Genomic DNA, 23,825 nt, shown 5'->3' with positions numbered 1-23,825 from the left:
TTCGAGCCCGGCCGTGGCCAGCCAGCCAGCAGTGGCAGCGACAACACGCAGCAGCAGCAGGTGAGGGTGAGGGTGAGAGCACCTCTCCACTACGGCAGGCGTGGGAAGGAGAGCACAAGGGGAATGTTCTCTTCGTTATGGTGCTGTTTGGGTGCCAAGCCTCCTTCGTCAAAATGGCTGGGCTCGTCCTCGTACGACTCGTCATGGGAGGAGGGCGAGGATGACCCGCCGACGGTACGAACAAAGGGGGGTAGGGGAGACACGAACAAAGGGGAGGGAGGGGGGAGAGAGAGGAAGGGAGGGGGGGGGGGGACACCCGCACACCATACACACAGATACACACACACACACGCATGCATACATGCATACATATACATGCCCCCCCTCCCCCCCCTCCCCACACACACACCACACCCTACCCACCAGGGTGGGGCCTGGGCGCAACAGACTCACTCTCGCTCTTGCTCTCCGTCACCCTCTCGCTCTCTGCGTAGATCCCGCCGCAGTACAAGGCCTCGATCTACACTTATGTCAATGCGCGGTATCCCGAGGAGCGATTCAAGTCGCGGACGTACAACATTCGGTGGGGGAAGCGGTCGGCGTACAAGGTCCACTGGTCCAAGAAGGTCGGCGAGGGCTCGTATGGCGCCGTGTACATGGCTACTCACATGCCGTCGGGCGAAAAGGTGGTGGTCAAGACCATGAAGCCGGAAAAGGCCAACACCAAGCGCCTCAAGATGGAGATCATGAACCTCAAGCTGGTCAGCGACGGGCCGAACATCATCCGCTTCCTCGACCTTGTCCGCGACAAGAAGCGCGACCTCGCCATGATTGTCTTTGAGTACATCAAGCAGCCGCTGCCGTGTGCCAAGCTGTACGCCCGCATGAAACCGGATGAGAGCGTGTGGTACCTCTACGCCCTCCTCCGCGCCCTGCACTTTACCCACGCCCTCGGCATCATGCACCTCGACGTCAAGCCGACCAACACCCTGTACAATCCCAAGACCCGCGAGCTCAAGCTCATCGACTGGGGCTTTGCCGCCTTTTACTGGGCCGGCGTTAAGCTCGCCCGCTGGCCGGGCACCCGCTACACAAAGTCGCCCGAGCTCTTCCTCCACTACAAGTACTACGACTACGCTACCGACGTCTGGTCCTTTGGCTGCATCATGGGCGCTCTGCTCTTCAACCGCTACCCGTTCTTTCCCTGCCCCAAGGACGACGACAAGATCGAGTGGAACAAGAACCAGATGGTCTCCATCGTCTCCATTCTCGGCGTCGACGACTATGTCCGCTTCCTCAAAAAGTACTCCAAGTACATGTCCTACACCCATATCTTTCCGCTGCGCCTCTTCCAGCGCGCAGGCTGCTCGCGCTCGCGCCTCGACCTCGCCGCGCTTGCCCCGCGCGGCGGCCGCCCCGCCGTCTCGGACGCAGCCATCGACCTCCTCAACCGTATCTTTGTCTACGACCCGGAGCTCCGCATCACTGCTCGCGATGCGCTCCTCCATCCGTACTTTGACGCCGTCCGCTCGCCCGAAGACGACGCCATGCTCCGCTCCATCGACACCGCCACCGCCCCCCCGCCCGACGACCCGGCCCTCTGCCCGCCGCCGCCCGACGCCACCGTCTCGCCCCACAACCCGCTCCCGCTCTCGGACCCACAGCGATTTGCTCTCTCGTCGTCCGACTCGGCCTCGGCTACCAACGCTGACGACGACGACCAAGACGGCAACAACAGCTGCGATGCCCGCCACCACCACCGCCCGGACCCGGCCGCAGGCACCGCCCCCCACCGCCCGTCCTCCGCCTCGGCCGAGCGTGTCCTTCACAACCCGCACCTCCACCCGCCCCGCGCCTCGTCCTCTTCGTCGCCCGACGCCGCCCCGGCTCGCCTCTCGTCGGCCTCGTCGTTCTCGCCCGCGCCCGCACACCACCCGCGCCGCACAGGCCACAAAGGCAAGCGCACTCGCCGCAAGGTCCTTGCCACCTACGGTCACTCCGGTGCAGGCTCCTCCATTGCCATGCCTGCCGGCGGCGACTCGACCCCGGCCGACCGCGAGGAAGACGTTGGCCTCTCCTCGCCCGCACGCCAGACCTCGGCCTCGGTCGAGTACGAGTACCACTCCACCTACGAGTACCAGTACCAGTACGACGGCGAGACCTCGCAGCAGCCGACAAGCTAAACCTCCCAAGCCATAGCACTGTGTTGTTCACTTGGATGCGCGCGACAATGCGCCCGTCCCACCGCACCGTCATGGGCGCTCCGCGACCTCAACCCCGAGCCCGTCGGCAGATCTTGTCCAGCAGCGCCTCGAGCGAGTCGCACACCGCGAGCACGTCCGGGTCCGGATGGCTGGAGGCTACCTTGCAAAAGGTGACAAGCTGTGAAAAGATGGCCACCGCCGGCGGGCCGTCTGCGTACTCGGGCCGCGTCGTCTCCGACGTCGGCAGCGCCGCTGAAAACGCCTTGATCGCTTGCCCGATTCGGAGCGCCAGCGGAATCGCCTCGGCCGTCCCGCCCTCATACTGCCGGAGACCGGCGACTTCGGACTTGACCGCTGCCGCGAGCGGGATCCACGGCTTGGGCCCGCTGCTCGGCGCGCCGCCTGTGCTGGCAGCACCCGACGCCGAAGCTGCGACCCATGACGCCGTGTGCGCATCGCCGGTGATGTCCTTGAGCTGGATGCCCTCCCCGCCGGCATCCGCGCCGCCGGCCACCTTGGAGAATACGCGGAGGAGGAACCGGTTGGCGCCGGTGTACTGGTACGTCCGCACAATGAGCGTGTAAGGCGTCTCCGACGGCGGGAGCTCGCCCTCCCACGAGACCTCCAGAAAGTTGACAAACTGCGAGGGCGGCACCACAAAGTTCAACGTCGCCGAGAGGTGCGGCAGAGGACGCCCGCCATGATCAACCACCTCGAACCCAATGTACAGCGGCGAGGCGTTGCGCGGGCGGACCTCGGCCTGCCGCACAGAAATAACCACGTGCATCGGCTCAGAGCTAGGGTTCGTCAGCAGGTACTGCGGGCAGTCGGCCGGCCCGCGCTCGGCGCCAGTAAACACGCCCGACGCAGACGTCTCCGTCCACTCGTCCGACGGGAACACTTTGCACACGTACATGACCCGGTAGTTGGCCATAAAGTCGTTGATCGAAATCCAAAACTCGCCGTCGTCCTCGGCGGTGTGCCCAAGCGCCTCGCGGCGCGCAGCCGTCCAGTGTCGCGTGTCGTGGTCAGACCAGTCGCCGCTCCACTCATTCGTCCCGTGTGGATTGCGGATGTTGAGCAGGCGGTACCCATCGATCTCACGCACGTCGAGGATCGTGTACGCGTGGCCGTCGACAATGCCGTCCTCGTTCTCCTCAGCATCGTCGCTGCCGTGCGAACCTGACGCAAGGAGAAACCGCTCCGAGTGGTACAGCACGAGCTTCTCCCATAGGGCCTCGGCGGCGCCAACCTCGTTCTTGAACTGGATAAACTCGCCGACGCCGCCGGTGAGGTTGACAAACGCGTCGTTGCACAGCCCACCGTCGAGCGCTGCGTACGAGCCCTGGAACTTGGCGTACGCCTTCTCCACAATCGACGGCCACATCTCGTGCTTCTCATCCGAGCACGCATACAGCGGTCGCTCGCCGAGGAACGGGACCCGGTCGTCGACCACAACCTCAGTCCACCCGCCCGCCGCCGACCAGAACCACACGCCGTAGACCCCGGCGTCCGAGGTCTCGTCCTTGACAAAGAGGTCAAGCACGGCTTCGTCGCGGCCGGCAATGGCAGAAATGGCCGAGAGCAGCCAACAGTCTCCGAGCGCGCCCTGCACAATGTCGTCCGGATCGATCGAATCAAAGAGACAGCACGCCGGGAGCCGTCCGTCCGGCAGCGAGTCGACCTCCTGCTCGACCAACCGCCGCCAGCTCGGCTCGCCAAACGTCGGGTCGACGTACACCCGCCCGGCCGACGACACTTCGGCCGAGAGGAACTCGGGTGACGGCTCGCTCGGCGGGTGGTGCAGCGTCCGCTTGAGGAACGACTTGCCCGAGTGGTGCTCCACAATCTTGGCTTCGGTGTTGGTGTTGTGGATCTCCACCCGCGGCGCAGACGCTGGCGCCGCCTGCACCACCTTGAGCGGCGTGGCAGACTCGACACTGACCGTGAACGGCGCCTCGCACCCGGGTTCAAACGTCGAGACCACGAGCGTGTACGGCCGCGGTCGGCACTCGAGCTCAAAGCTCGCATCAACCGTCGCAAGGTTGACAAATTGGCCCGACGAGCCAATGTGCTCGCTCTTGCGGAGGGCCGACGTGATGCGCGAGCCGTTGCGGTACGCCACCACAAACCCGATCGGATGCAGGGCCGAGCCCGGAGGCAGGTTCTGCGTGAGTGAGATGTGGACCGCCACCGGCGGCTTGGGCGCCGACGGCGGGCCGGGCTTGGGCGTCGTGATGAAGAACTGCGGGTTGTCCTTCATCGTCGGATAGTTCATGCAGCCGCCCGAGTTGTCGGCATGCCACGCCGAGTCGAGCGACCGCTTGTGGACGTACTTGCCGGCCTCGGCCACCGTTGCCGCCGGCTCGAGGCTCACTTCGCTCTCGTCGGTGCACAGAGTCACCTTGAGCGGTGCCTCATTGCCGGGCATAAACGTCGAGACAAGGACCGTGTACGGCGTCGCCGCACCCTCAAGCCGCACCGCGAGCTTGACCGACGTCGTGTTGACGTATCCGCCCGAGTTGGCCACCACCTCGTTCTGGTACACGCCACCCGAGATCCGCTTTCCGCCCGACTGCGTCACTAGGATCTGCATCGAGTGGTTCTGCTGCGGCGTCGGCCGCTCGAGCTGCGTCAAGACCAACACCACCTCGACGCCGCCGCTCTCCTCGGGCACCGTCAGGAAGAACTGCGGGTTGTTGCCCACCGTCTGTGGGTAGTTGAACGAGCCGCCGGCGGTGTGCGCGTCCCATGCGCTGCTCAGCTCGACCACGTGCGCGTACTGCGCCGGATCAACGCCTGCCAGCTCCGGATCGGTGGAGCTGCTCGCTCCGTCGCCCCCATCGAGCGCCACCGACGAGCCCCCGGGCGTCACCGCCGCGTCCAGCCCCAGCGGCGCAGGAGTGAGCTTGGGCGCGGGATTGGCCGTCGACGTCGCAAACGACGCGTCGCCACCAGCTGGCCCGCCGGTCAGGCTCGCCCTCGGCAGCGGCGCAGGCTCAGGCGCAGCAGGATCTCCCGACGTATCAGCCGCCTCCGCTGGTGACTCGGCCTTGGGCATCTTGCTCTGCTTGACCGCTCCCTTGCTTGCGAGATTGAGCTTGGGCTTGGCCGCCTCCTCGGCCTTGATCTTTTCAGCAACCGCCGCCTGTGCTGCCTTTCGCCGCTCGGCGTCCTGCTTGGCGAGGCGAGCCTTGGCCTCGGCCAGCCGCTTGGCGCGGACAGCGTCGGCATCGTCAGCAGCCACCGCGTCAGTATCACCACCGTCACCGCCGTCCGGCGGACGATGGGCCGGAGGCGGTGGCTGGCGCGGGCCGGATGGCGGCGGGCCGGATGGCGGAGGCGGGCGGGCCTTCTTGGCCTCCTCGGTGGCGGCGGCAATGCGTGCCTGGGCAGCAGCAAGAGCCTCGGCCTCGGCCGCCACCGTCTTGCCGCCTTCCTCCAACGCAGCTGTCACCGAGCTCATGTCCGTCGTCTCTGCAAAGTCGTTGAGAATGTCATCCCAGTCGTCCGACATCCTGTATCTGTCGTCGTGCGTGAGGTGTGCCCGTCGCCGTCGTCGTCACTACTCGCCGTCGCTGTCGCTGTCGCTGTGTTCTGGCGAATGGCACCGAAAAAGGTCGTGCGAGCAGGGGGCGTGGCAGAGTGTCCTGATCGTACAGGTGTTGGACGACGGAGAGGGTGGATAAGTGAGGATGGGAGAGAGAGAGAGAGAGAGAGAGAGAAAGCGGGACGTTGTTGGATGGTGGAGGGTGGTGGAGAGGGGGGGGAGGGGGGAGGAGGAGGAAGGGAGGAAGTGGGAGGAGGGGAGGAGGGGGGGGGGGGGGGGGAAGAGCCTCGAAATCGAGGCCGCGATCGAGACCGGGTTCGCGATCGCGATCGCGACCGTGTTCGCCAGGGTTGGCCAAGACGCGGCCACTCGACGCTAGGTGGCACTGAGCTGCTGGCAGACGATGGACATACTGCTGGAAACATGGATGGACCCTGTGCTGGATGCGGTTTATGTGGCGCTTGGTGTGGTGCTGGTGCTACGGCTCGGCGGATGGCTCGGGCGGCTGTGGGCACTCGACCGTGAGGCACGACGGAGTGCTGGCCCGCGGCTACACCCGTGGCACAGGCGGGTGGTTGGGAGGAGAGACAGTGTGTGTGCTGGTGATGACGATGGTGCTGGTGATGATGCTAGCAGTGGCGATGACTTTGCGGAAGGTGCAGATCAGCTGTGGCTCGCCGAATGCGACGACGACAGCTTCGCTGACAGCGACGCCGACAGCGACGCCGAATGTGACGACGACAACTTCGCTGCCCACTGGCTGGCCAAGATCGCCTCGTGGGACGAGCATGCTGGCGGCAAGAGGTGAAGAGGGTACACGCTAGATGTTATTGGCTCTAGCAGAGAGATAGAGTGGAGGAAAGGTACTACGAGCGGATGCCATAGGTAGCGGTGGTCGAGGGCACGGCGCGCGAGCGGAGCTTGGCGCCGTAGCGCAGCTGCGAAGCGTCGGAGGTCAGGTACGACGACGAGGGCGCGGCGGTGGCGAGGTCGGCCGAAGTCGGCGGCGAGGTATGCGAGATGGTAAACGCGTCCTCGAGCTCGGGAGTGGCCTCGCGGGAGGCGCCTGCACGGGCCTCGGCGAAGAGCGACTCGAGGGCCGGGACGGGCTCGCCGAGGGCCTCGAGCTTGGCCTTGAGGGTGGCAAAGACCGAGGAGACGACACGCTCGCGCTCGGCGAGCTTGGCCTCGCGCGCCTTGAGCGAGCGTTTGAGCGCGGTGAGCTCGTCAGCGCGGCTCTCGGCCTCCTCCTCACGCTTCTTCACCGCTGCGTAGTGCTGCGAGACCTTGCGCTCGCGGAGGCGAAGGGCGATGGGCGGAAAGTCCATAAGCGAACGGACCGAGGCCCGGCGGGTCGTCGACATCTCGAGCATGGCCTTAATAACCTTGGTCAGGTCCTCCGAGTAGACCGACGGCAGCCGGCGGTAGCGGCCCTCCTTGATCTTCTCGATGAGCTTGGTGTGGGTCGAGGCCACAAACGGCGGCGAGAGCGCCGCCATCTCGTAGATGAGGCACCCGAGCGACCACACGTCCGACTTGGAGTTGTACGCCACACCACGGACCTGCTCCGGCGACATGTAGAACGGCGTGCCGACGTACGTGTGCGCAAAGAGCGACTTTGAACCGAGGACACGCGCCAGCCCAAAGTCGCCGAGCTTGACGTTCTTGTTGGCGTCGAGGAGAATGTTGCCCGGCTTGATGTCGCGGTGCAGGATCTGCCGCGAGTGGCAGTCGTGGAGCGCGAGCAGGAGCTGCGTCAGCACCCGCCAGATGAGATCCTCCTCGATGTACCGCCGCTGCTGCCGGCACTTGGCAATAAACTGCGCCAGGTCGCCGCCTTCGCAGAACTCCATGATCACGTAGATCTTGTACGAGTCCTTGTCAATGATCCGGTCCACATACCGCACAATGTTCGGGTGCCGGAGGTCGCGCAGAATGTTGACCTCGGACACGAGCTGCTTCTTCTCCTTCTCGGACATCTTCCCGTATTCCATCTCCTTCCACACAAGCGTCTGTCCATTGTACACCGCCCAGCCCACGCGCTCTCGTGAGTGAGTTCTCCCACGTCATGGGCCACTATCTCTGCTGCCGTGCCCGAAGCAAATTCCGTTTGAAATTTTGCAGATTTTGTTGGCGCTTAAACCCGACCCCACCCGCTCGCCCGCCTCACCAGCCCGCCTACCGCGACACCGCCACATACCACACAAATCGCGACAAGCTAGAGTGATGTTCATGGTAGTGGTGTAGCTGGTGGTATGGTTGGTGGTCGGGAGGGAGCCTGCTGTCTTGCACCCGGGCGGTGCCTGGCTCGCTCATGTTGCGCGCGCGCAGGCGAGGCTCCGGCAACGCACTAGCCAAGGAGGGCATGGCCATAGGGAGAGGCAACAAGGAGAGCGACGGGCATGGGGATGGGGAAATTGTATACGTACCTTGCCGTCACGCTTGCGTTCAATGCGGGCCACCTGGCCAAAGGAGCCCTTGCCGAGGTTGGCATCGAGCACGCGGTAGTCGTCGAGGGTCGTCATGGATACGTTGAACAGACGGCCAGAGACGAGTGAGATGAGCCGAGTTCGACCGGCCGAGTTCGGACGAGTTGAGCCCAGCTGAATCGGGCCCAGCCAAGCACAGCCCGATCGCCACGTCGGTGGCAAGACGCGGCAGATAATAGCCGAGCCCGTGCCGGACGAGTCGGCCCGGGCCAGGCCGGGCCGGACGAGTCGAGCCGGGCCGGACGAGTCGGACAAAGCCCGATAATAGCAGAGCCCGTGCCGGACGAGCCCGGCCGGGCCGGACGAGCCGGGCCGGAATAGCCGAGCCCGTGCCGGACGAGCCGGGCCGGGCCGGACGAGCCGGGCCGGGCCGGACGAGCCGGGCCGGGCCGGGCCGGACGAGTCGGACAAAGCTGAGTCGGACCCAGCCCGTTCGTCACGTCGGTGGCGAGACGCGCCCAATATCAGCCGAGGCCGAGGAGCAGTGCAATCTCAGCTGAACAAGCCCAGTCTTGCTCCGCCTAGCCACCTCAGCGACGCCCGATGGCACGCTGTCACGCAGTGCGGCGGCCCTGGACAATGGCTGTGGCCACGGCGTGGCTCTCCTCGTGCGAGAGCGAGATGAGGACAGAGTCGATGCCGCGATCGGTAACAACGTCGTCGGGGATGGTGACAGTAGGCGCGCCCGATGGCGCCCGCAGGACCTCGACATCCCTCCACACCACCACCGACTCGCCGCCCAGTGCCTTGTAGACCGCCTCCTTGGCCGCCCACTGGGCAGCGAGGTACTGATGCGCGCCGTGTTCGCCAACCTCGGACAGCCTCGCCGAGTACTCCTGCAGCTCGTTGCTCGTCAGCACTCGCTGCACAAACCGTCCGCCTGTCCGCCCCACCGTCGCCGCCACTCTCGCCACGCTCACAATGTCCGTCCCAAGTCCCAGCACACGCATGCCTCGCCTCGCTCCTTTCGCTCCCCTCCGCCTTGTCTCCCAGCGAGTGGAGTGGCGTTGGCACGGCCATCGACATCGGCATCAGCAGCACCCACGACTGACACCGCCTCCTCCTCCTCCTCCCACCATCACTCCAACTACAACCATCGATCATACTTAGCCACAAACCACCCCCATCATCGTGTCAAGACGGGCGATACAGGCCGTACTTCCCCGCAAGGCGGCAGGGAAGCCCACAGCGAGCGAATGTCCCCCCCTCTCTCCCTTCCCGTCCCCCATCTCAGCCAACTCGACTGGCCACACCTCACTCAACACCCCCCCCCACACACACACCACATACGCACACACATAGACAGAGTCATGAGCGGGACAGCTGTGGACGACGAACGCCGTGTACTTGCTCGGGAGGTGCTTGCTGATGTGGTGCGGACACGGGTCGCTGCAGCTGCCTATGCTTCCGGTGGTGACTCGAGCGTCGCTTCGGCTCCAGCGCTCTCGGTCGAAGAGGCTGGCGAGTTGCTGGCAAACGTCTCGCCGCTTGCGCTCACTGCTCGCAAGCAGTTTATCGAGTGTACGTGAGGTAGTGGGAGTGTGCGAGTGAGAGGAGAGGAAGATCACTGGTTGTGGACTTACATCGGGGGTGATCGAGGAGATGGCAGTTGTGCTCGGCCTCACAGCCGACTCGGAAGCCCAAGCGGTGGCCTCACTGCGGGGGCACATCGGCGAGGCTCTGTCAAAGATCGCCGCGCTGATTCCCACCACCGACGCACATGCCTGTCGAGAGGTGGCTCTCGGCGTGGCTGCCCGCGTGGATGCTGTGCTCAGCGCGGCGGTGGCGGTCCTCACCGCCCTGGCCAACGATCCAGACTCGGTGCCGGCAACCAAGGTCGGCATGCTGACAAGTGCCTGCGAGGCGCTGGCTACCACACCCGTTGACTCGGGTAAGGCGGTGATTGGTCGGATCCGCGGCTGGGCCGCTGTCCTCACCGACGCCATCAACGAGCTCAACGAGGACGCCGGCGTCGGACCCGACGGCGCCGGGTCGAGCGCGGCCAGTGACGATCCGCATGCTGCGGCGCTCTTAGCGCTGGCGGCCACGGCCGCGTCGGCGCACCAGCTTCTGATGGCGTCGGCGTCGGCGGTCAAGTACCTCGCCTCACGCGATGCCGAGTCGCTCGACACCCTCCGCCCGACCGAGTGGGACGCCGTCATCAACGGCCGCGGCTGGCAGGTCGTGTGGATGGACGACTTGCTAGACCTGAGCAAGGCGCTGTACGCTGCTGTCGATGACGCTGCTGCCGCTGCCGCCATGGACGAGCCGCTCGACGACTGCGCGCCGGCCATCGGCTCCGCCGCCGCCGCTGCCCTCAACCATCTCCGCCTCCTCAACCTCGACTCGCTGCCCAAGTTTGTCGCTTCACTCGACACCATCGCCGCCGCTCTCACATAAAGCACACCTGTCACAGCGCCGCTTTACACATCTACCTCGCCCGCAGCACCAATCGCTGCGCGCGGTTGGGCCCAACCTGACCCAAATCATTGGCCCCGCCTCGCCGCCGGGCCCCCGCGTCGCCAGCAGGGCGACATGTCTGGCCCCACAGCCACCACCGCCACCACCGCTAGAGTATGCAAGGTGAAGGTTGTCAGAGTGCGCGGCCAGAGCGCTGGCGTCGGTTGTCTGCGACGGCAGCGAGGACGGGTGCAGCCACCACGCAGCAGAACGAGGCAAGAATCCACAACGACCACCCCAGCAGGTACGTGTCCATCATGGTTGCGCTCACAGTGCTAGAGAGATAGAAATAAGTCTGTGTAGTCGCCGGCGTGAAGTGGCGGCCAGATCGGTCGCTTCCCGACGCTCGTACGCTAGAGCAGAGTCAGGTGGCTCGAACCGAGGCAGAGCCCAGCTCGGACTGCTACTCCGACCCGGACCTCGCGCCACCCCACAGTCCCACTTACCTCCGTCCCCACTCTCATCCATCCACCTCGCTGCACAGATCATGTCTTTCACTCAAGATCGCTTGCATGCGCGATGCAACTACTTGCGGACAACGCCGGGGATGTTGGTGCGCGGGCCACGGGCGGGGCCACCGGCGAGGCCATGAATGGGACCACGGCCGTAGGGCGCAGCCTGCGGCGGGAGCGAAGCCGGAAGAGTGTAGGGCGCGGCGGCCGGGCCAACGGCCGGGACGACGCCCGGAATGCCTGCCGGGCGACGGGAGGCAAAGGCGGTCGAGGCGAGCGAGTGCTGCGAGCCTTGTGCGCCAAACGCGTTGGTGCCTGCGAGAGTGACGTCGTCGCCCTGGGCGTCGATCAAGGCGCGCTCGGTCTCTTCGAGTGTCCGCTTGGCGAGCTTGTAGCGGCGCTTGGTACGGAGGTTCTCGTGGGCGAGAGTCTTGAGGTCGCGGAGGAGATTGGCGTTCTTGATGCGGAGGATGTCGACGTCGCGGTCTGCGTACTGGCCGTGGGTCATGACCCGGACCTCGCGCTCCTTAGCAGCCTCGTACTCGCGGGCGTCGGCGGCGGCGCGGGCCTGGGCAAGCTTGGTCCGCAGTGCCTCGTTCTCGAGGGCGAGCGCGCCTGAAGCGGCTGACGCTGGCCCACGCACGACCGGGCCGAGCGCCGCCGCGGCGTCCTTGGCCCGCCGGCCGGACTGCGCCACATACCCCAGCCGCTTTGCCGACGTTGCCCAAAGATCGGTCTGCTGCAGTGCGACGTTGCGCTCGCGGCGGAGGACGGCCATGGCCTGTTCGGCCTGGCTCTGCGCGGCCTCGAGCTCGGCCACGCGGTTGATGAGTGCCGCCGAGCCGTCCTGTCCGGCATACCGAGCCGCCGCCGCCTTGACCTCCTCCAGCTCGCGCTCCAGGTCGGCGAGGATGCGGGTAAACTCGGCGCGCTCCGTCACCAGCGCCTCCTCCAGCCGGTACTCGCGGGCGCCAGTCGAGTCGCGCGGCGCCGGCGGCAGCCGATGCAGCTTGGACGACACATGCTGCCGGACAAGGACCGAGTTGGCCTTGCGCAGCTGGCGCGCCTCGGCCTCGGCAATCGACGCCTTGAGCGCCGCACGAACGGCGTACGCCTCGGGCGCGACACTGGACTGCCCCGCCGCCGCCGCCGCTGCCGCCGCCTGCCCGCCGGCCTGTCCGCTGGCGTGCAGACCATGGTTGTAGTACTTTCCGACCGGCGACTGCGGGTGGTGGTGCGGAACGTGCGGCATGTGTGGGGCGAAGCCCGGGTGGCCCTGCTGCGGGCCGAGATGCGGGTGCGGCATGCCGGCGGCGGCTTGGCCGAGAGGCAACGGACGGCCGTGGGCGACCGGGCCGCCAGCCATAGGCATGGCTCTACCCTGCGGCATAGCCATTGCTGGGCCGACAGGCACTCGCTGCGGAACACCCATACCCATACCCATACCCATGCCCATGCCAGGACCCATTCCCATGCCGGGAGCAAATGGACCGGCCAACGGCTGCGACTTCATTCCGGCGAGAGCGAGACGAATGTGCCTGGGCCACCCACCATTCCCACCAACAACAAACTCTTATGGAATCATGACCACCCCACCCCCCCCCTCCTCCCCCAACAAAGTCACCGCCAGCCAACCGCCAACCACCGCTCTCCTCTCTCGCTCATACTCACCCAAACAACGGTCACGCCTGGTATGAGCACCAGTGCCTTTGAGCCCTTTGACCCGAGAACAGGCTCTGGCTTTATTGGCGCACCTGGCTTTGCCTTTGGCTCGGGCGAGGTGTTGCAGCCTCACGTGGCCTTTGAGGACCTGGCCTCAACGTACGCCACCGACCTGGCAGCTCTGGCTGCCTACGCCGACGCCCACGCCCACGAGTACGACCCGGCAGTTGCAACCATGCCGCAGCCTGCTGCTGAAACTGCTCCCGCCCCTCCCGAAAACAACGTCCGCTTTAACGCCAGCACAGGCTCGACGTCGAGCCGCGAGCCTCCGCTCGTCCGCGTCGACCTCTCTGGCTCGGTGCCCGAGCTCGACTCGGAGGCCCACCCGAGGAATCTTGCCCATCGCAAGCTTGCCCACAACGAGCGTGCTGCAAACGGCCGTCAGCGCTCGGTTTCGGTTGCGGTCTCGCGCTCCGGTGCGAGCCTGGCCTCGACAAACTCGGAGAGTCAACTCCCCCGCTCCCGCCGCGAGAGCGAGGAGAGTGCAAGCTCCGCCGGCCCGCCGCGCTCGCCGCTAGGCAGCATCGGCACGGGCTCGGGTGCCCCGCCCGGCCTGCTGTCGATCGACGACATGCCGCGCCCGTCGGGCCGCTCGCCGCGGGTCTCCGCCACCGACTCGGCCGCGCACGCTGCCCTGGTCAGCAAGCTACAGTCGCTGCTACAGGAGGCGCAGGCGGTGGCTGCGTCGATCCCGGCCCCGGCTCCGCCTGCCAAGGCGAGCCACTCCAAGTCGGTCAGCTACGCGCCGGGCACCCCGACGCCCGAGCAGCTCCTTGACGAGCACCACGGGCCGGCCACCGTCCCAGTCTCGCCCAACAAGCTGCGCAACATGTCGATGACGCTGCATGTGCTCAAGAAAAAGCTCGCCCGCTCGAACGAAGCCTACGCCGAGCTGCAGCGCAAGTACGAGTTTGTCTCCAACGTCAAGCGCCGCGGCCCGGATCCGCGCTTCGAGTCACTCGAGGCCTACGCCAAGCAGGTCACCGAGGACCTCGACGCCTCCGAGACCGCCCGCGCCGCCGCAGAGGCCAAGGCCGCTGCCCTCGAGGAAGAGCTCTCCGCCACACAGGCCAACAACGCCCGCCTCGCCAACGAGCTCTCTACCGCGCGTGTCGAGCTTGACCTCGCCCGCGTCAAGCAGGAGGCCATGTTTGAGCAGCTCGCCGAGCTCTCCGTCCAGTCGCGCCTCTCTGCCAAGCAAGAGGCCCGCAAGGCCCGCATCGCTCACGCCACTGCCGCACACATCTCGCCGGCAGGCTCCGATGCCACTCTCCTCTCGTCGTGCAACTCGGACGCAGGCACTGCCGGCAACGCTGCCGAGGACCACACCCCGGTCTCCTCGCCGCGCCCGGCGTCGAGCCTCGACCTTGCCGCCGACGCAGACGCCGACAATGCTGACCACGCCGGTCATGCCTCTGGCCCGGCTTCGGCCGAAGGCTCAGGCCACGCCTCGCCATCCGCTTCGGCATCCGCATCTGCCCCGGATTCCGCATCTGCCTCGGCCTCGTCGTCGGCCCATCGCCACTCCCGCTCGCGCTCATCTCGCCACCATCACCACCGCTCGTCGCGCTCCGACATGTCCAAGTCGCGCTCCTCGCGCGCAACACCGTCACGCAGATCAGCATCCAAGACAAAGGCCAAGTCCAAGTCCAAGGCCAGGTCCAAGTCTCAAGCCAAGGCCAAGTCCAAGTCCAAGTCCAAGGCCAAGGCCAAGTCCAAGTCCAAGTCCAAGTTCAGCCTCAAGTCCAAGTCCAAGTCCAAGTCCAAGTCTAGGCCCGAGCTGGACCCGCATGGCACCCGACGCGCTGCGCCCGCAGATGCCCTCTCCGACTCGGACTGGTCGTCGTCCGGCTCGGCCTCACCCGCGCCCGCACCCGCTACCCCCAACCCCAACCCCAACCCCGCACCATCGCCCAGCGATCCACCCGACGCGGATGCCGACTCGGATGGTGAGCTTTTCTTTTGACAGACTCTGACCATTAGAATGATATGCCCCTCCTTCCATTCCCGCCCGCCACCCATTGCCCGTCACCCTCCGCCCGTCGCCCGTCGCCCGTCGCCCGCCGCTCAGCGACCTCGCCCTCCCGCAGCGCACGTCCTACCTCGACCACCACCCAACCACCCACACTCGTCACCGCTCACACAAAGAGCATGACAAAGTCGTCTGCGGCCGCCCCAGGCAGCCACGAGGGCCTCCGTTCCTACTACGCTGACCGCATCCTCAAGCTGGAGGCCACCGTCCGGAACAAGACCGAGAACCTGCGCCGGCTCGAGGCCCAGCGCAACGACCTCAACTCAAAGGTACCGTGCCGCCTCCTTCCCCTGCACCCTCCCTACTCCCCATACTCCCAGTCTCCAGCCCATTATTCCCCTACTCCCCCCCCCCCCCCCCTCCCCCCTGCTCTGTACCTGTTCGCCCCCTGCCTGCTATGGAAGGTGGCGCGCCAAGCAGCAAGCAGCAGGGCGACCCGTCCATTTTTTGCGCCCGATCGAAGGCTGCCACTGCCTTGCCTGGCATGCCAGTTGTGCAGGGCCAAGGCTCCTCAGCAGCTACAGCTAGCACTTACTGCACGAGGGTGGGGGAGTGCAGGTCCGTGAGCTGCGCGAGGAGCTGAAGGTGCTTTCGACGTCTGGTTCGTACGTGGGCGAGGTGGTCAAGGCCATGGGCAAGGACCGGGTGCTGGTCAAGGTCAACCCGGAGGGCAAGTACGTGGTCAAGCTCGACAAGGGAGTGGACATCAAGGACATTAAGCCGAACACGCGAGTTGCGCTCCGGTCCGAGTCGTACAAGCTCCACAAGATCCTGCCCAACAAGGTCGACCCGATTGTGTCGCTGATGCGTGTCGAGAAGGTGCCCGACGCAACGTACGACATGATCGGCGGGCTCGACGAGCAGATCAAGCAGATCCGCGAAGTCATCGAGCTCCCCATCAAGCACCCGGAACTGTTTGATGCGCTTGGCATCGCGCAGCCCAAGGGCGTGCTGTTGTTCGGCCCGCCGGGGACCGGCAAGACCCTCCTCGCCCGCGCCGTCGCCCACCACACCGAGTGCACCTTTATCCGGGTCTCGGGCTCGGAGCTGGTGCAAAAGTACATCGGTGAGGGCTCGCGCATGGTCCGTGAGCTGTTCATCATGGCGCGCGAGCACGCGCCGTCCATCATCTTTATGGATGAGATCGACTCGATCGGCTCGTCGCGCATCGAAGGCTCGCGCGGCGACTCGGAGGTCCAGCGGACCATGCTCGAGCTACTCAACCAGCTTGACGGCTTTGAGGCCTCGCAGAACATCAAGGTTCTGATGGCCACAAACCGCATCGACATCCTCGACCCGGCCCTCCTCCGCCCGGGCCGCATCGACCGCAAGATCGAGTTCCCCAACCCGTCCGAGACCGCACGCCTCGACATCCTCAAGATCCACTCGCGCAAGATGAATCTCACCCGCGGCATCGACCTCAAGAAGATCGCTTCGCTTCTCGGCGGCGCTTCGGGCGCAGAGACAAAGGCCGTCGTCACAGAGGCCGGCATGTTTGCCCTCCGCGAGCGCCGCATCCACATCTCCCAGGAGGACTTTACCATGGCCGTCGCAAAGGTCATGCACCGCAACGAGAACGAGAACATGAGCATCCGCCAGATCTGGCGTTAAACCCCCTTACTCCCCTGACCCACCCCGCCCTCATCACCTTTTCTGCCCGATCGAGCGCCCCGCGCCGCTCGCCGCACGCACTTGCACACGGCACCAGTGTTTGAAATTTCGCGAAATATTGGTCAGGAATGAATACCTGGACCTTTGGAATGAATATTCCTCTACAGGTCGATACCGAGCTTCGTGGAGGCAGCGATCCAGCAGCGCGTGAGCACCATCTTCTCGATCCTTTCGGAGTCAAGACGGTTGCGCTTACGAGTGAGCATGTCTGTGCCCACCGAGTTGAGCCGTTCCACGCTCGCAGCTGCAGCAGAGGGGAGCAGCAGCGGACGAAGGAGCGCCGTTGCTGCCTCCATAAGATCGAAGATGCGCTGATCGTCACCGAAGCGGCACTTAGTGCGGGCCAAGGCGGGGATCAGCTGGATGCGCGCGTCTGGCGACATCGTTACACCGATGTTCTTGTAGTCGAAGATGGCCTGAGTAAGTGCCTTGGAGTAACTCTCGATTAGCAGAGTCGCGGAAGGGCGGTTGCTCGCCTGCTGGGCAAAGGCCGTGCGCGGCTTCTTGGACCCAACGCGACTACCGGTGGTAGCCTCAAGCTGGCGCTTGTACTTTTGCAGAATAAGGTCCACAACTTCATCACATCGTGACGACTCAGTCCCGCACTCGGACACACCTGATGAACCGGCACTGATGTTGTTCGCAGATGCAGAGGCGCGCCGAGGAGCATCATCTGGGGCAAACGCGATGTCCACCACTTCCGGGACAGGTTCGTTCTCGGTGCGCGCAAGCTGGTCATGGAATGCAACCGCAATCTTGCTCGCAAAGCGGCCCCACACGTCGCGGCGAACGCGCTGGATCAAGGTATCTGTCGTTCTGTCGCCGTACAATGCCTTGGCGTAGCAGCCATAAAACTCTCGCAGTTGCTCATGGGTGACCTCGGGGTCAATGAGGAAAGCGAATAGCGATGTGTCTTGCTCGGCAAAGTACTTGAGCTCGCTTCCGATTGCCTTCAAAGCGGCTGTGCCCGCGCCAGACGCCTGGACTGAGATAATCTCTTGCATGCCGGAGCGCATATGCAGCATCGTCACAATCGCATCCGAGGGCCGATTATCCTCCCTCTGCGATCTGGTGGAGGCCATGTCGATCATGCTGAGGACTGGGTACGCGAGCTTGAGCTGCGCCCAGTCGTCGTCCGAAAGCTTCTCGACCGAGACCTCCGGCATGGAGCAGAGCTCGTCAATGTCCTCGCGCATGTCGAGCATGCGATTGAGCATGGCAACAGTCGACCCCCAGCGGGTGACGACAGATGGGCGCAGCGACCGCGGACGACGACGTGGCATGATAGGAGGGGCGACCTTGTGCGCCAATCCGCCCTGCACTAGCCCTTTGTACTTGGAGACCTCGATGTTGTACTCCTCCTGTTCCAAGTGCTCCTTCTTGTCAATGATATGGTCGAGGTAGCGCTTGACCTTAGACGAGCGCTGAACGAGGGCCACAATGCGACGAGCCTTCGACAGAGGATCCGGGCGACCATCGAGAGGGGCATTGGGCAGGTCTGAGAGCAACAAATCGTCGAGGGGGACGTCATCGTTGGTAGCACCGGGGTTCTTGCGCTTGGCCACTGGCGCAACTGGTGCGGGCGCCGACAAGTCGGCTCCGCTGAACGGACCTGGCGTTGGATCGCTCGAGTTAGCCTCCATTGGCTCGGTGTCGCTACCTACGTCATCCCCCTCCGTGTCCGAAAAGTTGTCCACAAGCTTGTCTCCGACTAGGTCGAGCATGTTGTCCTGCATGATGAGCTCAGGGCAGGGCTCGGCGACCGAGCCGAGGTGGCGGATGACCTTGCCTGCGATGAGGTTGATGCGGTGGGATAGGCAGGGAAACCAAGGCAGACCAAGCTCACGCGCCATGCACGGCATGACCGACGTAGTGTCAGTCGCCACGCCGCAAACACGGCCCCACTCCAGTCCCATCCGATCCGTGCATTCCTTCACCATACTGGCCAGTGTGGCCGCATTGGTAGACAGGTGATCCAGTGCTTCCGCTGCTACGGCGCCTGATGATGGCTCGCTATCCAAACCAGTCTCCTGGATCGCGAGCATAGTCTCAGGCGTGAGGGCACGAAAAGCAACCGGAACGGTTACACGCTCTCCATCATTATTGTAGAAGGAGGCGCACATGCCGAGAAATGACTTGTGTGTCGCCTTGGACGTCCACTCGTCGACATACAGCACGACAGGTCCGGACTTTGTCAGGTTGACGACGGACTGGCGGCAGCGCTCAAACAACGCATCAAGGCCAGGTCCGGCTACCTGGTACGCAGATGGAAGTACTTGCTTGATTTGCTCAACAGAGAGGCGCGATGCCGCCGCCACCATGGCGTGCATGTCGGGGTTGTCCATGATGCGGAACGGCGAGTGCGAGCTCAGGACGAACTTGACGGCTGCAGGCGCCGTTGCCCTCTTGCGAGCCGCTAGTGACTTGCCGGACAGCGTCCCAAGTGACTGCGTGATGGATGGCTGGGACGAGGTCTCAGGGCCGACTGCCTTAGCAAGCCGCTGGATGAGGCTGCGGTGCTGAAGCTTCATGTGGTTGGCGATGTTGGAGGTCTTACCATGCGAGGCGGTGACCTGCACGCCACACAGCATGCATCGAAACTTGCCATCCTCGCCACCTTCATCTTCGTAAACCACCGACCAGTACACGCTTGACTTGCTTTGACTGCGAACACGCAAGTTGCGCAGCACATCGCCGGTCATGGTAGTGCTGAGAGCGGTGTAGATTCTGGCGTCAAGTCCGGGCAAAGTCGCACATGTGGGTATTCATAGCCCCGAAAGGGAATACCGAATTGAATACCTGGATGAATAGACCGATGAATGCTGGTATTCATTGCAAACACTGCACGGCACACGACAGACGGCCACACTCGTCGTCACCTCGGCCCTCCTCCGAGCCATCGCGAGTACCATCCAACCATGGCAGCTTCCGACATCGGCATTCTGTCTGTCAAGAGTAAGCCTCAGCCCATACCAAACCATATCCACCCTCCACCGTCTCCATCCTCCATCCCATGTCCATACCCATGCCCATGACCATGGTGACCACACCTGGCAATGAAGCCCTTTTTTGGTTCTGATCGACCCACCAACACCCGTGACCCCCTCGCACCCGCCCATGCCTCCACCACAGCCAAGCTCCCTCCAGGGACCTCCTCCACACACACAAACACACGCACACATGCACACACACACACACATACAAGAAGCACAAGGCACATCTTCTTCTTCCACCTATCCCTCCCCCCCATCCACATATACTCTGATTGCCCCCCCTCGTCCAGGCCGCCAAGAAATGAGTTCCACGGAATAGCCATGTCTCCCCCCACTCCTTCCCCTCCCCCCTACCCCCCCCCACACACACACACGCACACGCACACACACGCATACATACACGCGTACACAATCATACATGTTTCTGTATAGATGGACATACTCACTGGAGAAATCGATGGGTGGCAGTCCTCGGTGCAAAGGAACTCAAGCCCGGAGGTAGGTTTGCTAGCGGTGGAGCGAGAGGGAGTGAGAGGGAGGGGCTGAGGGGGGGAGGGAGGGGGGGGGGGGAGGGGGGGTGGAAGGGCAAGTGTGTGTGTTGAGGGGGGGTAAGCGGAATGTTACGCCATGCTATGAAATGCACTCATTGGGTTACTGATGCTGATCGATGTCGGTCGATGCTGGGAATGCGCTGGGGGAGGTGGGCACAGATTGGCGGCCGTACTGCAAGCTGACGTACGACAAGCAAAAGGTGAAGACAAAGGCGTCGGACGATGCAACCAACCCGAGCTGGAACGCGTCGTTCAAGTTTGACGTGACGTCGTCGGTGGGCGAGCTGCAGGTCTCGGTGTGGGACAAGAGCACCAAGACGTTCCTCGGTCATGTCAAGATCCGGCTGTCGAGCCTGGAGGCCGGGCGCGAGCACAAGCAGTGGTTCAAGCTCATCCCGCAGCAGTGGAAGGACAAGGTCAAGGGCTCTGTGCACCTTGCAGTCGAGTACACCTGCCAGCCGGCGGGCGACGCCAAACTCTCGGTCGACGCGTTTGACCTGCTCAAGGTCCTGGGCAAAGGCTCGTTTGGCAAGGTCATGCTGGTGCGCAAGAAGGATACTGGCAACCTGTACGCGATGAAGACACTCAACAAGGAGGTCATCATCGCGCGCGACGAGGTCGAGCACACCCGAGCCGAGCAGCGGGTCCTCGGCCAGGTCAACCATCCATTTATTGTCGGCCTCAAGTTCTCGTTCCAGACCGACACTAAGCTCTACCTCATCCTCGACTACGTCAACGGCGGCGAGCTCTTTTTCCATCTGCAGAACGAAGTCAAGTTTGCGCCTGCTCGCTGCCAGTTCTACGCTGCCGAGCTCACGCTCGCCCTCGACTACCTGCACGCCCTCGACGTCGTCTACCGCGACCTCAAGCCCGAGAACATCCTCATCGCCAATGACGGCCACCTGTGCATCACCGACTTTGGCCTGGTCAAGGAGAACATGGCCGAGGGCGACACCACCTCGACGTTCTGCGGCACCGCAGAGTACCTCGCGCCCGAGATCCTCAAGGGCGAGGGCTACGGGAAGGAAGTCGACTGGTGGTCGCTTGGCGTCCTCCTCTTTGAAATGCTCACCGGCCTCCCGCCGTTCTACTCCAACGACACCAACACGATGTACCGCAAGATCCTGTACTCGGACCTGGTCTTCCCTGACGACATCCCGGACGTCACGCAGGACTTTATCCGCAAGCTCCTCGACCGCACGCCTGCCAACCGCCTCGGCGCTGGCGACGGCGGCGGCGAGGCCATCAAGTCGCACCCATACTTTGCCAACATCAACTGGACCAAGCTCGTCGCAAAGAACATCACTCCGCCCTGGACCCCCGACGTCAAGGGTGAGGATGACTCGTCGCTCTTTGATCCCACCTTTACTGACATGCCCGTCGTCGATTCGTATGTTGAGCCGTCTGGCGCGCTCGCCGACGCCGCCAAGGGCGCCTTTGAGGGCTTTACCTATCAGGCCGACTCGGCGCTCCGCTAGTGTACAGTGCACAGCCACTCACACAGCCACTCACATCCAGCCACTCGCCCATACCACTCGCACCTACCTTCCTTCGTCCGAGAAATGAACCACTTCTCATGCCCTGCCCGCACCGCTCAATGCTCGCCGCCGCCTCGGTCGCCGCCCGCCCGAACTTTTCGGCCGTGGCCTGCTTGGCGGCCGTGGCGTCGAATGCGGCCGCGGCGACAGCGCCGCAGTGACGCCTGCATCGCCATCGGCCTGCTCGCTGCTGCCGCTCTCGCCGTCTCCGCCACCCTCGCCACCGCCCTTCGCGGGCCCGGGCCCGGCCAGGCTCTCGCGAAGCGACTCCTCGACGAGATAGTCGAAGAACCGCGAGCCGACGCCGAGGCCAAACTCAGACCGACGCTGGTCCACTTGCTCTTGAATGTGGAGCCGCGCGAGCTCGGCTTGCCGGATGCGGGTCTCGGTCGCGGCATGTTTGCGAGCGCGCCTGTCGGCGGCGGCTCTCGACCGGGCCTCCTCGCGGGCGCGTGACGCTGCAATGGCCTGCATCCGGCGGAGCTGGGCCTCCTCGCGCCTGCGGACCACTGCCTCCTGCTCCCTGGCAAGCGTGATCGATCGTGCTGCTCGCTGCGCGTCAGCCTCTGCCACGCGCGCTCTTCTCTTGGCCTGCTGCTCCTCGGCGTCGCGTCGGGCTAGCTCGCGCGCACGGGCCTTTTCCTCGCGGATCCGGGCCAGCCGCCGCGAGCGAGCCGCCATATCGCGCGCACGCTGCCGGGCAAGTCGCTGCTTGCGCTCACCGGCCGACTCGCGCCGTTTTGCCCGCCGTGTGGCGCGAGCAGTCTCTTCGTCTTGGCGCTGAATCCGCGCGGCAGCTCGCTCCTCCTCTAGCTCGCGGCGGATGAGCTCGTGCTGCCGGGCGATGTTCTTGAGCTGCGTGCGGACCCGAGCCTCCCGCCGCCTTTGCTGCCGCTCGGCCTGCTCAAGTCGCTTGCGAACTCGGCGCGAGGTCTCAGACTCGATGCTTTGTGTCGGCAGGGCCGCCGCCTCGCGCGCCGCAGCCAGCTGCTGGTGAAGGAGCGTGGCAGGCGCCGCGGCCGGCGGCGGCGGCCTGGGCAAGCTTGCCGCGGCTCTTGCACGTGCGACGTCGTCCATCATTCGGGCGAGAAACGGCTTGCGGGCGCGCGCGCGCGACGAGCGGGCCAGCATCCGGCGCGATGCCGCCGACGCCAGTCGCCGCCGTCGGCCGTCGGGAAGGACCGGCATGTGGGCTTCGGGGGCGCGTGCGCGAAGCTCAGCCTCCACCCGATCGCGAGTCACCGCAAACCGCGACGGCACCTTTTCCCGCGGCTCAAACTCGGGGCCGAGATCATACTCAAACACCAGGCCCGCAAGCCCAGCAGCAGCTGCTGCCGCCACCAACTCGCCCTCGGCACCGCGTCGGTGGACAGGCGCCGACGTCGGACGATCACGCTTCACACTCGCTCCCGCATCACTCTTGCCAACGGCCTCATCACCCAGCGCGCGTGCCAATGTTGTCGACACTGTAGCGGCGCCGGCAACAGCCAGCGGCCGGGAGTGCGGCGTGCAAGCAGATTGAGCCCGGGACGGGTTTGCGCTCACGGCACCCAGAGAGTCGCCAGCGGCGAGCGCGCCGTGCTGATCGCCCGCCACGCCCCCGCGGTGGGCAACCGAGCCAAGGCCACCATCCCGGCCAATGTCCGGATGAGAGACTGCCGTAGGCACCTTCCGCTTTGTCCCCTCGTCCCGTTGTACCTGCTTTTCGACCATGCCCATACCCATGCCGGAGCCATGCTCCATCACCTCTACCAGTTGCGCCATGGCCCACCTGCTCCCAACCCTGCCAGCCAGCCTGTCCACCTGTCCACCTGTCCACCTGTCCACCTGTCCACCTCCCTGGGCTTGGTTGTGTACCCTCGACAAAGAGGTGTGTGCCGTGTCGCTGTCCCTCTCCCAGCCACTTCCTCCTGTCCCGGCCACCACGCCACTGGCGAACAGTGCCATGCCCAGACGACAGCCGAGTTGATGGCCGCAACTGACCGGAGCTGTATCACCCCATCGCCCCATCGCCCATCGCCCCATCGCCCCATCGCCCCATCGCCCCATCGCCCCATCGCCCCATCGCCCCATCGCCCCATCGCCCCATCGCCCTATCGCTCCATCACCATGCCCGCAGCAGCAGCAGCCACAACCGACTCCGCTGCGGCAGGCAGTTTGAAG

At 64.7% G+C, this 23,825-nt stretch overlaps 11 protein-coding genes across 11 annotated transcripts; 5 read left to right on the top strand and 6 right to left on the bottom strand.

Annotated features, from left to right (window-relative positions):
- Positions 1 to 84: 84 nt before the first annotated feature.
- AMSG_05176 (CMGC/CK2 protein kinase) lies at positions 85 to 2,194 on the top strand. Its single transcript, XM_013902759.1, has 2 exons — positions 85 to 234; positions 495 to 2,194. The coding sequence occupies exons 1-2, from the start codon at positions 124 to 126 to the stop codon at positions 2,181 to 2,183; spliced, it is 1,800 nt and encodes a 599-aa protein (XP_013758213.1). The 5' UTR covers positions 85 to 123; the 3' UTR covers positions 2,184 to 2,194.
- Positions 2,195 to 2,271: 77 nt separating this feature from the next.
- AMSG_05175 (calpain 5) lies at positions 2,272 to 5,721 on the bottom strand (the record flags this gene model as incomplete). Its single annotated transcript, XM_013902758.1, has 1 exon — positions 2,272 to 5,721. The coding sequence occupies one exon, from the start codon at positions 5,719 to 5,721 to the stop codon at positions 2,272 to 2,274; it is 3,450 nt and encodes a 1,149-aa protein (XP_013758212.1).
- Positions 5,722 to 6,025: 304 nt separating this feature from the next.
- Positions 6,026 to 6,851, top strand: AMSG_11857 (uncharacterized protein). Its single transcript, XM_013902782.1, has one exon. The coding sequence runs from the start codon at positions 6,158 to 6,160 to the stop codon at positions 6,560 to 6,562; it is 405 nt and encodes a 134-aa protein (XP_013758236.1). The 5' UTR covers positions 6,026 to 6,157; the 3' UTR covers positions 6,563 to 6,851.
- On the bottom strand, positions 6,621 to 8,437 carry AMSG_05174 (NEK protein kinase; the record flags this gene model as incomplete). The annotated part of the gene is made up of 2 exons (XM_013902757.1): positions 8,184 to 8,437; positions 6,621 to 7,766 (listed from the first exon to the last, which is right to left on the bottom strand). The coding sequence occupies exons 1-2, from the start codon at positions 8,277 to 8,279 to the stop codon at positions 6,621 to 6,623; spliced, it is 1,242 nt and encodes a 413-aa protein (XP_013758211.1). The 5' UTR covers positions 8,280 to 8,437.
- Positions 8,438 to 8,797: 360 nt separating this feature from the next.
- Positions 8,798 to 9,193, bottom strand: AMSG_05173 (holo-(acyl-carrier-protein) synthase; the record flags this gene model as incomplete). The annotated part of the gene is made up of 1 exon (XM_013902756.1): positions 8,798 to 9,193. One exon carries the CDS (start codon positions 9,191 to 9,193, stop codon positions 8,798 to 8,800), a length of 396 nt encoding a protein of 131 aa, XP_013758210.1.
- Positions 9,194 to 9,553: 360 nt separating this feature from the next.
- Positions 9,554 to 10,643, top strand: AMSG_05172 (uncharacterized protein; the record flags this gene model as incomplete). Its single annotated transcript, XM_013902755.1, has 2 exons — positions 9,554 to 9,764; positions 9,853 to 10,643. The coding sequence occupies 2 exons, from the start codon at positions 9,554 to 9,556 to the stop codon at positions 10,641 to 10,643; spliced, it is 1,002 nt and encodes a 333-aa protein (XP_013758209.1).
- A 585-nt stretch (positions 10,644 to 11,228) lies between these two features.
- On the bottom strand, positions 11,229 to 12,623 carry AMSG_05171 (uncharacterized protein; the record flags this gene model as incomplete). The annotated part of the gene is made up of 1 exon (XM_013902754.1): positions 11,229 to 12,623. The coding sequence occupies one exon, from the start codon at positions 12,621 to 12,623 to the stop codon at positions 11,229 to 11,231; it is 1,395 nt and encodes a 464-aa protein (XP_013758208.1).
- Positions 12,624 to 12,799: 176 nt separating this feature from the next.
- Positions 12,800 to 16,520, top strand: AMSG_11856 (uncharacterized protein; the record flags this gene model as incomplete). The annotated part of the gene is made up of 3 exons (XM_013902781.1): positions 12,800 to 14,722; positions 15,061 to 15,178; positions 15,468 to 16,520. The coding sequence occupies exons 1-3, from the start codon at positions 12,849 to 12,851 to the stop codon at positions 16,518 to 16,520; spliced, it is 3,045 nt and encodes a 1,014-aa protein (XP_013758235.1). The 5' UTR covers positions 12,800 to 12,848.
- An 86-nt stretch (positions 16,521 to 16,606) lies between these two features.
- On the bottom strand, positions 16,607 to 19,282 carry AMSG_05168 (uncharacterized protein; the record flags this gene model as incomplete). The annotated part of the gene is made up of 2 exons (XM_013902753.1): positions 16,607 to 18,369; positions 18,604 to 19,282. The coding sequence occupies 2 exons, from the start codon at positions 19,280 to 19,282 to the stop codon at positions 16,682 to 16,684; spliced, it is 2,367 nt and encodes a 788-aa protein (XP_013758207.1). The 3' UTR covers positions 16,607 to 16,681.
- A 151-nt stretch (positions 19,283 to 19,433) lies between these two features.
- AMSG_05167 (AGC/AKT protein kinase) lies at positions 19,434 to 21,649 on the top strand. The gene is made up of 3 exons (XM_013902752.1): positions 19,434 to 19,535; positions 20,042 to 20,071; positions 20,284 to 21,649. The coding sequence occupies exons 1-3, from the start codon at positions 19,499 to 19,501 to the stop codon at positions 21,600 to 21,602; spliced, it is 1,386 nt and encodes a 461-aa protein (XP_013758206.1). The 5' UTR covers positions 19,434 to 19,498; the 3' UTR covers positions 21,603 to 21,649.
- Positions 21,650 to 21,698: 49 nt separating this feature from the next.
- Positions 21,699 to 23,405, bottom strand: AMSG_05166 (uncharacterized protein; the record flags this gene model as incomplete). The annotated part of the gene is made up of 3 exons (XM_013902751.1): positions 21,699 to 21,705; positions 21,811 to 23,057; positions 23,259 to 23,405. The coding sequence occupies 3 exons, from the start codon at positions 23,403 to 23,405 to the stop codon at positions 21,699 to 21,701; spliced, it is 1,401 nt and encodes a 466-aa protein (XP_013758205.1).
- Positions 23,406 to 23,825: the final 420 nt, after the last annotated feature.

The sequence above is a fragment of the Thecamonas trahens genome (assembly GCF_000142905.1).
Source record: "Thecamonas trahens ATCC 50062 unplaced genomic scaffold supercont1.21, whole genome shotgun sequence".
NCBI lineage: Eukaryota > Apusomonadida > Apusomonadidae > Thecamonas > Thecamonas trahens.
This window is presented reverse-complemented; position numbering and strand designations above follow the sequence as displayed.